The 14,494-nt window shown below is 41.2% G+C and overlaps 1 protein-coding gene across 1 annotated transcript in view; it reads left to right on the top strand.

Moving 5' to 3' along the window:
* The window catches only part of LOC140725862 (F-box only protein 41-like), a 123,436-nt gene extending 111,913 nt beyond the window's left edge, over positions 1 to 11,523 (top strand). Inside the window, exons 3-4 of the mRNA XM_073041807.1 lie at positions 3,574 to 3,784; positions 11,473 to 11,523. Coding sequence (XP_072897908.1) covers positions 3,574 to 3,784; positions 11,473 to 11,523 — 262 coding nt within the window. The remainder of the gene's footprint in view (positions 1 to 3,573; positions 3,785 to 11,472) is intronic.
* The last annotated feature ends 2,971 nt before the right edge of the window (positions 11,524 to 14,494 follow it).

The following is a 14,494-nucleotide window of genomic DNA, read 5'->3' as shown; positions in this document are numbered from 1 at the left end:
ATAAGGAATTATAAAAATCTTGGAAGGCTTTATTTATCTCTTTATGATCAATCGTCAAAGTACCATCTTGTTTGCGAATCTTAGTAATTTGTCGCTTATCCGAAACAATTTTCAATTGGTTAGCTAGTAGTTTACCAGACTTATCTCCATATGTACAGAATTGAGCTTTCGATTTAATTAACTGACTTTCAATCGAGGAGGTTAATAATAAACTATGCTCCATTTGAAGTTCCACTCTTTCTTTATAAAGTTCTTTACTAGGGGTCAATGAGTAGATCTTGTCAATTGCCTTAATTTTATCAACTAATGTTAATATTTTAGAATTAGTTCGTTTCCTAACTCCGGCAGAATATGAAATAATCTGTCCACGAATATATGCCTTAAAAGTATCCCACAAAATTCCACTAGAGATCTCTGCTGTAGAATTTATTGAGAAAAACAAATCAATTTGCTGTTTAATAAAGTTAACAAAGTCAGAGTCCTGCAGTAACACAGGATTAAGCCTCCAACCTTTAGTACTAATATATGAATCCGTCACCTTAATAGATAACTTCAAAGGTGCATGATCAGATATAGTAATAGAGTCATATTTACAATCCATAACATCTGTAAGTAAATGCTGATCAATGAAAAAGTAATCAATTCTTGAATAATTATGATACACATGAGAAAAGTATGAGAACTCTTTGTCATTAGGGTGTAGAAAACGCCAAATTTCACAAATAGCTGAATCAATCATAAAAGAATTAATAAGAGAAGCCGATTTGTTCGGAAAAGTTTGAGTGGGCTTGGATCTATCCATCAAAGGGTTTAGACAACAATTAAAATCCCCGCCCATTATCAATCTATATTGATTCAGATTGGGAAAGGATGTAAATAAGCATTTAAAAATTCAGGACAGTCAGTATTTGGAGCATAAACATTAACTAAAACAACTTTTTGATTAAAAAGTAAACCAGTAATAAGCAAAAATCTACCTTGCGGATCTGAAATTGTTTCATGATGTATAAAAGCAGTTGATGAGTCTATAAAAATAGAAACACCTCTCACTTTGGCTTGCGAATTTGAGTGATACTGTTGTCCCTTCCAAAACCTAAACAACCGCTGACTATCCACCTTCCTTACATGAGTCTCTTGTACAAAAATAACATTAGCATTCATTCTATGGAATACTTTGAATACTTTTTTCCGTTTGATCGGATGATTTAAACCATTAGTATTCCAAGAAACAAAGTTAATAGTCTTATCCATATTGACAATATATATTACAGTTAACACATAAGTTTGAAAGAAAAGTGAACTCATGAACCCGGAAGAAGGAAGTAAGTTCAAAGGGAAACCGGAAGTCACAGCACTGCAGCCATTTTTGTAGTTTCATATAAGCCCATGAAATAAAACTAAGCAAAAAGCAAGCGAAAAAAAAAGAAAAAAGAAAAATCCCCCTCCCACCACCCTCAAAACCCCAGGAAAAAAGCCAAAAAGAGGCAAGCGAGCGATCTAATACTAAAATTACCCCCTTGTCTCAAGACGGCAACTCGAACGTAACAAAGTTAAAAAAAATACAAACAACCCACATTATAAAAAAGGGTTGATATAGCAAAAGTTAAAATATAAAATTAGTGTTATAAATGTATATAAACAAAAGGGTTAAAAAAAAAGAATTAAAACAATAAATAAAAGTTTAAAACTTTCAAACACATCAAAACAGTTATGACGCTCCAAACACTGGAGTCTGTCGGGAAGAAGAAACGCCATTTTATTTTTTTCCCAATCTTAATATTCAAATGTTAAAAGTGTAAAAGAGAGCGTATATCGATTTAAAAAAAAGAAAAGCAAAAAAGAAGAAAAAACCCAAATAGGTTATAAAACAAATAATATAAAAAACATATAAAGTCAGAATAAACCCAGCAAAAAAAAAGAGCTTTAACCGTATGTAAGAAATACATGTAAACCGTATCAAAAAAAATCCAAACGTCAATCTATAACAGATCCAAATCTATAGGCTAGATTACATTGGTCAGCCCGATAGTATGTCATTGTTCCAGGAAACCTTGAGCATCCGCTGGCGATTTAAACAGCCGGAGAGATCCATCTTGAAGGGTGACTCTCAGATGTGCTGGAAATAGCAGCGCTTGCTTGTAGCCTTTCTGGTGAAAATTCGACATAACCGATCTAAAAGCCAGCCTAGCCCGTAAGACCTCTGGGCTATAATCCTCCAAAATGCGAAAATTAAAATTTTGATGGGTTATCATGCCTTTTGTACGAGCTGCCCGGATCAAACGTTCTTTAATATGAGGATAATGGATTCGGAGAATTACGTGTCGTGGTTTCAGACTTGAATCTGCCTGAAATCTGGAAACCCGATGTGCCCGATCGATTATCGGGGGATTATCCAGTACCTCTGAGCCCAGGACATCCACTAGAAATTTAGAGAAGAAAACGGTAAGATCACCGCTTTCAAATTTTTCCGGGATCCCAATTAGATAGATAGATAGATACTTTATTCATCCCCATGGGGAAATTCAACATTTTTTCCAATGTCCCATACACTTGTTGTAGCACAACTAATTACATACAATACTTAACTCAGTAAAAATATGATATGCATCTAAATCACTATCTCAAAAAGCATTAATAATAGCTTTTAAAAGTTCTTAAGTCCTGGCGGTTGAATTGTAAAGCCTAATGGCATTGGGGAGTATTGACCTCTTCATCCTGTCTGAGGAGCAGTGCATCGATAGTAACCTGTCGCTGAAACTGCTTCTCTGTCTCTGGATGGTGCTATGTAGAGGATGTTCAGAGTTTTCCATAATTGACCGTAGTCTACTCAGCGCCCTTCGCTCAGCTACCGATGTTAAACTCTCCAGTACTTTGCCCACGACAGAGCCCGCCTTCCTTACCAGCTTATTAAGACGTGAGGCGTCCCTCTTCTTAAATTAACCGGAGATTTTGTCTTCGAGAGCGATTTTCCAAATCAGTAATTTTAACTTTATAGCGATCCATCTGTTGGAACGTCGAAGTTTGCTCTTCTTGTATTTTTCCGATTATACGATCTTTCTTAAGAGCGGCTTCTTCAAGAGCCAAAATACTTGCTTGTTGTTTTTGTGATTCCAGTGAAAGGGTCAGGAACTTTTCTTCGAGTGATTTCAAACGTTCGTCATACTGTGAAAACTTTGCGAATATTTTTTTCTCCAGATCTTCAAATTTGACTTCTATAAGCTTCACAACTGTTTCTAAAGTTATCGGTTCTTTCGTCTGTTTCGGTTCTTTTGTTTTAGACATTTCAGCAAGTTGAGAATAATTCAAATAGTTTAAAAAGAAGAATTCTGTATGTTTAGACCCCTTTAGAATAAGTTTAAGGGGTGTTTGTAGGTTAAAAAGACATAAAAGGTTTGGAGCAAAGCCTAGATGCGGTTTACTCCATGAGCGCCATCTTGAGACTCAGCTTTAGTAATTTTTTTAGGTATTGCACTGTATTGCTGTTACAAAACAAATAATTTCTTGACATATGTCAGAGGTAATTAATCTGATTCTGCTTTTTGTCACTAATATATTTTCTCTTGAATTTTGCAGAGAGGTGTTACAAATCGATCAATTCTTACAAGAGACAGCAGCACGAGAAGCAAATGCAAAAGTCCGTCTGCAGCAGTTCATTGAGGAGCTTTTGGACAGAGCAGACAGAGCTGAAAAGCAGCTAATGGTCATCAGTAGTTGTGGTACAACACCAAATGGCAGCCTAGGAAGATGTAGTAACCCAGGTGCAAAAGGAATTAGAAAACAACAGGTATTTGGATTTTGTGTAGCAAGCAATGTAAAATCAAATAAGGAATATAGCTATCCGAACGTGCAAAAGATTTTCTCAACTTAGAACCTAAAGTGGTTCTCCATTATACAAGTCGAACAGTGAAAATAAAATACTCGATCTATGCCCGTTATCTTCTTATACGTCTCCATTAAGTCACTCCAAATCCGCCTTCACTCCAAAGAGAAAAGCACTAACTCACTCAATCAATCCTCATAAGACATGCTCTCTGATCCAGGTAGCATCCTGCTAAATCTTCTCTCTACCCTTTGTAAAGCTTCCAAATCCTTCCTATAATAAAGTAAGCAGAACTGAAAACAATACTCCCAAGTGTCTAACCAGGTTTTGTAGAGTTGTAATTTTACCTTGCAGCTCTTAAACGCAATTCTACTTTCAGATTCAGATGAATTCATTTATCACATGTACATCGAAACAAACAGCAATGTCCGTGCATATATTCAAGGCAGAAGTTGGTTGTTTCCCATTTGGTCAGGGCATCATAGAATATGGCGAGAGGCAGGTGTTTGGGGTTGAGTGGGATCCAGGATTCCTGGAGGGTGTTGAACTTGTGGCATTTATTACTGTAGGCAGCTGTGGAGGCCAGGTCGTGGGTGTATTTAAGGCAGAGCTTGATAGGTTCTAGTTTGGACACAGCATCAAAGGTTTTGGGGAGAAGGCTGGGAAGTGGGGCTGAGGAGAGGAAAAAAAGGATCAACCATGATTAAATGGCAGAGCAGATTCGATGGGCTGAATGGCTAAATTGTACTCTTATGTCTTATGGTTAAAGGTTATTGCAGGGGAACACTGCTTTCAGTGACCACAGTGGCATTAGTTTCAAAGTAAATATGCAAAAAGATAGGTTTGGTCTGTGGATTAAAATTCTGAATTGGAGAAAGGCCAATTTTGATGGTATTAGAAATGATCTGACAAGTGTGTATTGGGGCAGACTGCTTTCTGGCAAAGGTGCACTTGGCAAGTGGAAGTGCTTCAAAAACAAAATTCTGAGAGTACAAAGCTTGTATGTGCCAGTCAGAATAGAAGATAAAGATAACAAGTGTAGGGAACCTTTGTTTTCCAGAGATATTGAGGCCCTGGTTAAGAGAAAAAAGGAAGTGCACAGCAGGTCTAGATAGGCAGGAACAAATGTGCTGCTTGTGGAATATAAGAAATGCAAGAGAACACTTCAGAAAGAAATCAAGAGAGCTAAAAGAGGCAATGAAGTTGCTCTAGCTGAAAAGTCGAAGGAGAATCCTTAGAGATTCTACAGATATGTTAAGAGCAAAAGGATCACATGGGACAAAATTGGTCCTCTGTAAGATCAGAATGGTAATCTATATGTGGAGCCAAAACATTTGAGAATGATCTGAAATAATTTTTTTGCATCTGTGTTTACTCTGGAGAAGGACTCAGAGTCTATAAAACATAGAAACAAAGAAACATAGAAAACCAACAGCACAATACAGGTCCTTCGGCCCACAAAGCTGTGCCGAACATGTCCTTAACTTAGAACTACCTATTCTTACCTATAGCCCTCTATTTTTCTAAGCTCCATGTATCCATCCAGGAGTCTGTTAAAAGGCCCTATCATTTCTGCCTTCACTGTTGCCGCCAGCAGCCCATTCCACGCACTCACCACTCTCTGTGTTAAAAACTTACCCCTGACATCTCCTCTGTACCTACTTCCAAGCACCTTAAAACTATGCCCTCTCATGCTAGCCATTTCAACCCTGGGAAAAAGCTTCTGACTATCCATATGATCAATACCTCTCATTATCTTGTACACCTCTATCAGGTTACCTCTCATCCTCCGTCGCTGCAAGGAGAAAAGGCCGAGTTCACTCAACCTATTGTCATAAGGCATGCTCCCCGATCCAGAAGCTATAGAAGCGAGGCAAAGCGACATCAACTTCATGAATCCTGTACAGATTACAGAGGAGGAGGTGTTGCTACCTTGAGGCAAATAAGGGTGGATAAATCCCAAGGGCCTGACAAGGCGTTTCCTTGGACCCTATGGATGGCAAATGCAGAAATTGCCAGGGCTCGAGCAGATCTTCTTTAGTGACCAGAGAGGTACCAGAGGATTGGAGGATAGCCAATGATGTTCTGCTGTTATATTATAGGCCAGGGAGTCTGACATTAGTTGTAGGAATGTTATTGGAAGGTATTCTTTGATGACCAGATATTTAAATGTTTGGATAGTCATAGATTAAAATAAGAAAAAGTTTTATTTATCCCGAAGTAAATTATTGTTGCAAGGTTACTCAATCAGAAATATCTACTCTAAAGTACAAAATTTTAGCATTAAGGTACAAAAGAAATACAAAATATGTGTTAAAAGTAATAGTGCAAAATACAGATGTGCAATGAAACCATATACTTATATACTCAAGGAGGAGGAATTTTAGAATCTTAGAGATGCAGGGAGAAAGGATCTCCTGTGGCATTCAGTGGTGCATCTTAGGATAGAGCCTAGGATAGTCCACATGGCTTTGTGTGTGGTAGATCACGTGTAAACAAATTTACCGAGTTTTTCGAGGAAGTTACTGGGAAGGTGGATGACGGCATGCCAGTGGATGTTGTTGACATGGACTATTAGGAAGGCATTTGACAAGGTCCCTCATGGATAGTTGGTCAAGAAAGTTCAGTCGCTTGGCATTCAAGATGTGGTAGTAAATTGGAGAATTTCTTCGTGAGAGAACCCAGAGACTGGTAGTAGATGGTTGCCTCTCTGACTGGAGGCCTGTGACTTGTGATGTGCCGCAGGGGTCAGTGCTGGGTCTGTTGTTTGTCATCTATATAAATGATCTGAATAATAAAGTGGATGACACCAGGTTTGGGGGTACAGTGGAGAGCGAGTAAGTCTTACACAATGTACGATAATTTGTTGATAGGGTCGTCTAGAAAGCTTTTGGCACATTGTCCTTCATAAATCATTGTGCTGAGACCAGGATACAGGAGATAGGATATCATGCTGAAGTTGTTTCAGATGTTGGTGAGGCCTCATCTGGAGTATTGTGTGCAATTTTGGTCAACTACTTGTAGGAAGGATGTAAATAACATTTGGACAGCGCACAGAAAATTTATAAGGATGTTGCCAGCTCTGGAGGACCTGAGTTACAAGGAAATATTGAATAGGTTAGGACTGTATTCCTTAGAATGTAGAAGGTGTGTTGCCTTCTGCCTGCCAAGGTCCAGGATATCTTGAATTGAGTCATCAGCATTCTTAAGTGGGAGGGTGAACATGTAGGCACCAATGTCGTGTAGGATGAGTGATGATGTTCTGCATAGGGATTTCATGGAGTTATGTGCAAAGTTAAAGGGCAGGACCTCCAGAGTTGTGATCTCAGGATTGCTATCAGTGCCACGTGCTAGTGAGGCTCAAACTAGGAAGATTATACAATGCAATACATAGCTAAGGAGTTATTGTAGGAGGAAGGTCATAAGATTTTTGGATCATTGGGCTCTCTTGCAGTAAAGTGGGACCTGTATAGAAGGGACGATTTGCACCTGAGCTGGAGGGGGACTAATATCTTAGTTGGAAGGTTTAATAATGCTGCATGGTGGGGTTTAAACTAGTGTTGCAGGGGGTGGCAACCAGAGTTCCAGAACAGTTAATTAAGAGGTTACGGAGACAAATGTTGGTAAGGCCTCAGACAAAGTTAGGAATCAAAAGGTAGAGCATGGTGGAACTAGTGTCCTGAGCTACCTATATTTCAATGCAAGAAGTATTGCAGGAAAGGTGGATAATAATGCTGAAAATGAGGTAGCTGGTTTACAAACAGAGGCAATGTGTAGTGAGAAGAAGCTTTTGATAGGGCAAAATTGCAGTTAACAGGATGAGTTGCAATGTAAAATGCAGACAAAATCAAAAAGGGTGAATACAGGACTGAAGGTGTTGTGTCTGAATGTGCATAGTTTACAGAATAAGGTAGATAAACTTGCAGTACAGTTGCAGACTGGCAAGTATGATGTTGCAGGCATCATTGAAGCATGGTTGAACGATTATTGCTAGGAGCTTAATGTCCAAAGATAGACATTGTATTGAAAGGATAGATGGGGGTGGGGTGGGTGTTGTTGCTGTGTTGGTGAAAAAATGAAATCAATTAATTAGAAAGAGTGACAGAAGGTCGGAAGGTATTGAATCATCGTGGATAGAGCTAAGGAACTGCAAGGGTTAAATATGGGAGTTTTTAATGGATGGGAGTTGTAAACAGTTCCCCAAACAGTAGTAAGGATGTGGCCTACACATTTGAATGGAGGTAGAAAATGCATGTCAAAAGGGCAATGTTACAATAGTCATGGGGGACTTCATTATGCAGGTAGATTTGGAAATCAGGTTGGTGCTGAATTCCAGGAGAGGGAATTTCTAGAGTGCTTTGAGCTAGCTTTTTGAGCGTCTGGTTAAGATGGCTGGTTGAGCCCAATAGAGGATCAGCTATTGGGTGTTGTGTAATGAACTAAAATTGATTATAGAGCTTAAGGTAAAAGAACCCTTTGGGGTAAGTGTCATAATATGATTGATTCACCCTAAAATTTGAGAAGGAGAAGCTAAAGTCAGATGTGTCAGTGTTACAGTGGAATAAAGAGAATGACAGAGTCATGAGAGAGGAGTTGGCCAGAATTGATTGGTAAAGAACACTGGCAGGGATAACAGCAGAGCAGCAATGGCTGGAATTTCTGGAAGCAATTTGGAAGGCACAGGATATATACATCCTAAAGAGGAAGAAATATTCTAAAGGAAAGGTGTCACAACCATGGTTAACCAGAGAGGTGAAAACCAACATAAAAGCCAAATAATAGAGTGACAATTAGTGGAAAGTTAGAGGATTGGGAAGCTCTTAAAATGGTGCTGGAGAGATTGTAATGGGGTACAATGAAAGAGCAGATGAACTGAATAAGTAATTTGCATCAGTCTTCACTGTGGAAGACACTAGCAGTATGGTGAAAGTTCCAGGTGTCGGGGGCATGAATTGTGTGAAGTTGCCATTACTAGAGAGAAGGTTCTTGGGGTACTGTAAGGTCTGAAGGTAGATAAGTCACCTGGACCAGATGGTGTACACCCCGGAGTTCTGAAAGAGGTGGCTGAAGAGATCATGGAGGTATCAGTAATGATCTTTCAAGGATCACTGGATCCTGGAATAGTTCCGTGAGACTTGAAAATTGCAAATGCTACTCCACTCGTCAAGAAGGGAGAGAAACTGAAGAAAGGAAACTATAGGCCAGTTAGTCTGACCTCAACAGTTGGGAAAATATTGGAGTTGATTATTAAGGATGAGGTGTCAGGGTACTCAGAGGCACATGATAAAATGGACTGTAGTCAGCATGGTTTCCTCAAGGGAAAAGTTTGCCTGACAAATACGTTGAAATCCTTTGAAGAAATAACAAGCAGGATAGACAAAGGAGAATCAGTTGATGCTGTGTGCTTGGATTTTCAGGAGGCCTTTGACAAGCTGCCACACATGAGGCTGCTTGACAAGCTATGAGCCCATGGTATTACAGGTGGCCCACGTTTTTCGAACGCCCGCTTTACGATAGCTTGCTGTTACGAAAGACCTACATTAGTACCTGTTTTCACTAACCAAAGAGGATTTTCACTTTTACGCAAAAAAGACGCCCGCTTTATACTTGTGTTTACCCTGAGAAAGACTACCATGACTGTGAAGCCTTGTGCGGGCAGTAGTGTGCGCATGCATGTATGTGCGTAGGCGTGTACAGGCGCTTGCGTGTACGTGCCTATATTTTTTCTCCACATTGATTTTGGCTCGCTGTCTTCCCAATTTTGACAAGTGAAACTACACTGTACTTACAATATTTCTATTTTATATAGGCTGTATAATTATCATATCATTCCTGCTTTTACTATATGTTTGTGTTATTTTAGGTTTTATGTGTTATTTGGTTTGATTTGGTGGGTTATTTTTTGGGTCTGGGTGCGCTCAAAAATTTTTCCCATATAAATTAATGGTAATTGCTTCTTCGTTTTATGATATTTTGGCTTTCAAACGGTTTCATAGGAACGCTCCACTTTCGGATAGCGGGGAAAACCTATACAGGAAAGATTCTAGCATGGATAAAGCAATGGCTGATTGGTAGGAGGCAAAGAGTGGGAATAAAGGGAGCCTTTTCTGGCTGGCTGTCGGTGAGTAGTGGTGTTCTACGGGGGTCTGTGTTAGGACTGATTCTTTCTACATTATATGTCAGTGATTTTGATGATGGAATTGTTGGTTTTATTGCAAAGTTTGCAGACGATATGAAGATAATTTGAGGGGCAAGTAGTTTTGAAGAAGTACAGAGGCTACAGGAGGAGAATGGGCAAAGAAATTGCAGAAGGAACACAGTGTTGCGAAGTATATTGTCATGCACTTTGGTAGAAGAAATGAACGAGATGACGAATTTTAAAATGGAGAGAAAATACAGAAAACTGAGGCCAAAGGGATTTTGGAATCCTTGTGTAGGATTTCCTATAATATAAAAGCAAAGGAGATTCAAGAAAATTATTTCAGGATTGAGTGGCTTATCATATGAAGAGCATGTGAATTTAGAAGAATGAGGGCTGACCTAATTGAAACCTATCAAATGGTGAAAGGACTTAATACAGTGGATGTGGAGAGGAATTTTCCTGTGGAGGAAGAGTCTAAGACCAGAGGTCACAGCCTCAGAATTGAGGGGTGTCCTTTGAGAATGGAGGTGAGGAGGAATTCCTTTAGCGAGAGTGTGGTGAATCTGCAGTTCATTGCCATAGGCAGCCATGGAGGCCAAGTCTTTATGTATATTTATGGTAGAGCTTGATAGATTTGTGATTGGTCTGGGTATATCAATATATATATATTTAAATCAAGGTTGGATAGATTTTTTCATAGTAAGGGAATTAAGGGTTATGGGGAAAAGGCAGGTAGGTGGAGCTGAGTCTATGGCCAGATCAACTATGATCTTGTTGAATGGTGGAGCAGGCTCGATGGCCAGATGGCCTACTCCTGCTCCTGTTTCTTATGTTCTTATTAAGGGATATGTGGAGAAGGCAGGAGTTTGGGAGTGAGAGAAAAATTGGATTAGCCATGATGAAATGGCAGAGCAGACTCAATCAGCCAAATGGTCTAATTCTGCTTCCTATATCTTATGGTTCTATGATCTAATTTCTTCAATTCGGCCACATATGCTCTCTAGCCTCTGACTCCTGTCCCTTCCCTCTCCTGACTGTTACCCACTTATCTGTCTCCCCAGGCCCCCATAGCTCCTCTCTATCACCTCCTAACTCTCCCTGACCAGACGAAGGTCATCGAGCTGCATCTCCAGTTCCTAATGCAGTCCCTAAAGAGCTGCAACTTGATGCACCTGGTGCAGATGTGGCCCTCTGAGAGGCTGGGAGTCTCCAGGACTTCCCACATCTGAGACAAAGCACAGAACACCGGCCTCACACACATACCTCCTGTCTGTAATCTACTCAGATAACCTGCCTCGCCTCGACCCATTATCGCTGAAGCCCCGTTGAGCCAAAGCCTTCCTACTCTGTCTCCCTCTACCTTGATGCTCGCTCCATAAAGCTGTCTCTTTTTAAACTCCTCTCTGTTCTCACTGGCTGACATTCACGCACTTGCACAGTTGTGCCCTGATCAAACTGCTGAAGAAATAACTATCTCCTTTTAAACTCTTCTCTCTGGTTTCACTTGCAGGCGTCCATACGCTCGCACAGTCGTGCCCCAATCAAACCGCTGAAGGAATAACCTTCTAGCAAGGAGAGGCTGATGACAGGGCAAAATTGCAGTCAACAGGATGAGTTGCAGTGTAAAAGCTTGGATTCATACATGGAATTATGATGAATGGCCATTACAGAGACTTGGCTGGCGCTAGGGCAGGAATGGATTCTCAATATTCCTGGATTTCAGTGCTTTAAAAGGGATAGAGAGGGGGTAAAAAGGGGAGGAGGGGTGGCATTACTGGTCAGGGATACTATTACAGCTGCAGAAAGTGTGGGTAATGAAGCAGGATCCTCTTTTGAGTCAGTATGGGTGGAAGTCAGGAACAGGAAGGGAGCAGTTACTCTACTGGGGGTATTCTATAGGACCCCGGTAGCAGCAGAGATACCAAGGAGCAGATTGGGAGGCAGAATTTGGAAAGGTGCAAAAATAACAGGGGCAGAGTTTGTTAAGTGCGTCCAGGATGGATTCCTGACACAGTATGTTGACAGGCCGACTAGGGGGAATGCCATACTAGATCTAGTATTAGGTAACGAACCGGGTCAGGTCACAGATCTGTCAGTGGGTGAGCATCTGGGGGACAGTGATCACCGCTCCCTGACCTTTAGCATTATCATGGAAAAGGATAGAATCAGAGAGGACAGGAAAATTTTTAATTGGGGAAGGGCAAATTATGAGGCTATAAGGCTAGAACTTGTGGGTGTGAATTGGGATGATGTTTTCACAGGGAAATGTACTATGGACATGTGGTCGATGTTTAAGGATCTCTTGCAGGATGTTAGGAATAAATTTGTCCCGGTGAGGAAGATAAAGAACGGTAGGGTGAAGGAACCATGGGTGACAAGTGAGGTGGAAAATCTAGTCAGGTGGAAGAAGGCAGCATACATGAGGTTTAGGAAGCAAGGATCAGATGAGTCTATTGAGGAATATAGGGTAGCAAGAAAGGAGCTTAAGAAGGGGCAGAGAAGAGCAAGAAGGGGCAGAGAAGAGCAAGAAGGGGGCATGAGAAGGCCTTGGCGAGTAGGGTAAAGGAAAACCCCAAGGCATTCTTCAATTAAGTGAAGAACAAAAGGATGACAGGAGTGAAGGTAGGACCGATTAGAGATAAAAGTGGGAAGATGTGCCTAGAGGCTGTGGAAGTGAGCGAGGTCCTCAATGAATACTTCTCTTTGGTATTCACCAATGAAAGGGAACTTGATGACGGTGAGGACAATATGAGTGAGGTTGATGTTCTGGAGCATGTTGATATTAAGGGAGAGGAGGTGTTGGAGTTGTTAAAATACATTAGGACAGATAAGTCCCCGGGGCCTGACGGAATATTCCCCAGGCCGCTCCACGAGGCGAGGGAAGAGATTGCTGAGCCTCTGGCTAGGATCTTTATGTCCTCGTTGTCCACAGGAATGGTACCGGAGGATTGGAGGGAGGCGAATGTTGTCCCCTTGTTCAAAAAAGGTAGTAGGGATAGTCCGGGTAATTATAGACCAGTGAGCCTTACATCTGTGGTGGGAAAGCTGTTGGAAAAGATTCTTAGAGATAGGATCTATGGGCATTTAGAGAATCATGGTCTGATCAGGGACAGTCAGCATGGCTTTGTGATGGTCAGATCATGCCTAACAAGCCTGATAGAGTTCTTTGAGGAGGTGACCAGACATATAGATGAGGGTAGTGCAGTGGATGTGATCTACATGGATTTTAGTAAGGCATTTGACAAGGTTCTACATGGTAGGCTTATTCAGAAAGTCAGAAGGCATGTGATCCAGGGAGGTTTGGCCAGGTGGATTCAGAATTGGCTTGCCTGCAGAAGGCAGAGGGTCGTGGTGGAGTGAGTACATTCAGATTGGAGGGTTGTGACTAGTGGTGCCCTACAAGGATCTGTTCTGGGACCTCTACTTTTTGTGATTTTTATTAACGACCTGGATGTGGGGGTAGAAGGGTGGGTTGGCAAGTTTGTTGACGACACAAAGGTTGGTGGTGTTTAGATAGTGTAGAGGATTGTCGAAGATTGCAGAGAGACATTGATAGGATGCAGAAGTGGGCTGAGAAGTGGCAGATGGAGTTCAACCCGGAGAAGTGTGAGGTGGTACACTTAGGAAGGACAAACTCCAAAGCAGAGTACAAAGTAAATGGCAGGATACTTGGTAGTTTGGAGGAGCAGAGGGATCTGGGGGTACATGTCCACAGATCCCTGAAAGTTGCCTCACAGGTAGATAGGGTAGTTAAGAAAGCTTATGGGGTGTTAGCTTTCATAAGTGGAGGGATAGAGTTTAAGAGACGCGATGTAATGATGTAGCTCTATAAAACTCTAGTTAGGCCACACTTGGAGTACTGTGTCCAGTTCTGGTCGCCTCACTATAGGAAGGATGTGGAAGCATTGGAAAGGGTACAGAGGAGATTTACCAGGATGCTGCCTGGTTTAGAGAGCATGGATTATGATCAGAGATTAAGGGAGCTAGGGCTTTACTCTTTGGAGAGAAGGAAGATGAGAGGAGACATGATAGAGGTGTACAAGATATTAAGAGGAATAGACAGAGTGGACAGCCAGCGCCTCTTCCCCAGGGCACCACTGCTCAGTACAAGAGGACATGGCTTTAAGGTAAGGGGAGGGAAGTTCAAGGGGGATATTAGAGGAAGGTTTTTCACTCAGAGAGTGGTTGGTGCGTGGAATGCACTGCCTGAGTCAGTGGTGGAGGCGGACACACTAGTGAAGTTTAAGAGACTACTCGACAGGTATATGGAGGAATTTAAGGTGGGGGGTTATATGGGAGGCAGGGTTTGAGGATCGGCACAACATTGTGGGCCGAAAGGCCTGTAAGGTGCTGTACTATTCTATGTTCTATGTTCTAGAAATTGTAAAAATTCGCTCTTCTATCCTGAGGCTGTGTCCTCTGGTCTTAGACTCTCCCACCATAGGAAACATCCACCACACATCTACTCTATCAAGACCTTTCACCATTTGATAAGTTTCAATGAGGTCACCCCTTACTCCACAATATTCTAG

The sequence above is a fragment of the Hemitrygon akajei genome, chromosome 4, assembly GCF_048418815.1.
Source record: "Hemitrygon akajei chromosome 4, sHemAka1.3, whole genome shotgun sequence".
NCBI lineage: Eukaryota > Metazoa > Chordata > Chondrichthyes > Myliobatiformes > Dasyatidae > Hemitrygon > Hemitrygon akajei.
Note: the sequence above shows the minus strand (reverse complement) of the source record. Positions and strands in the feature narration are given on the sequence as shown.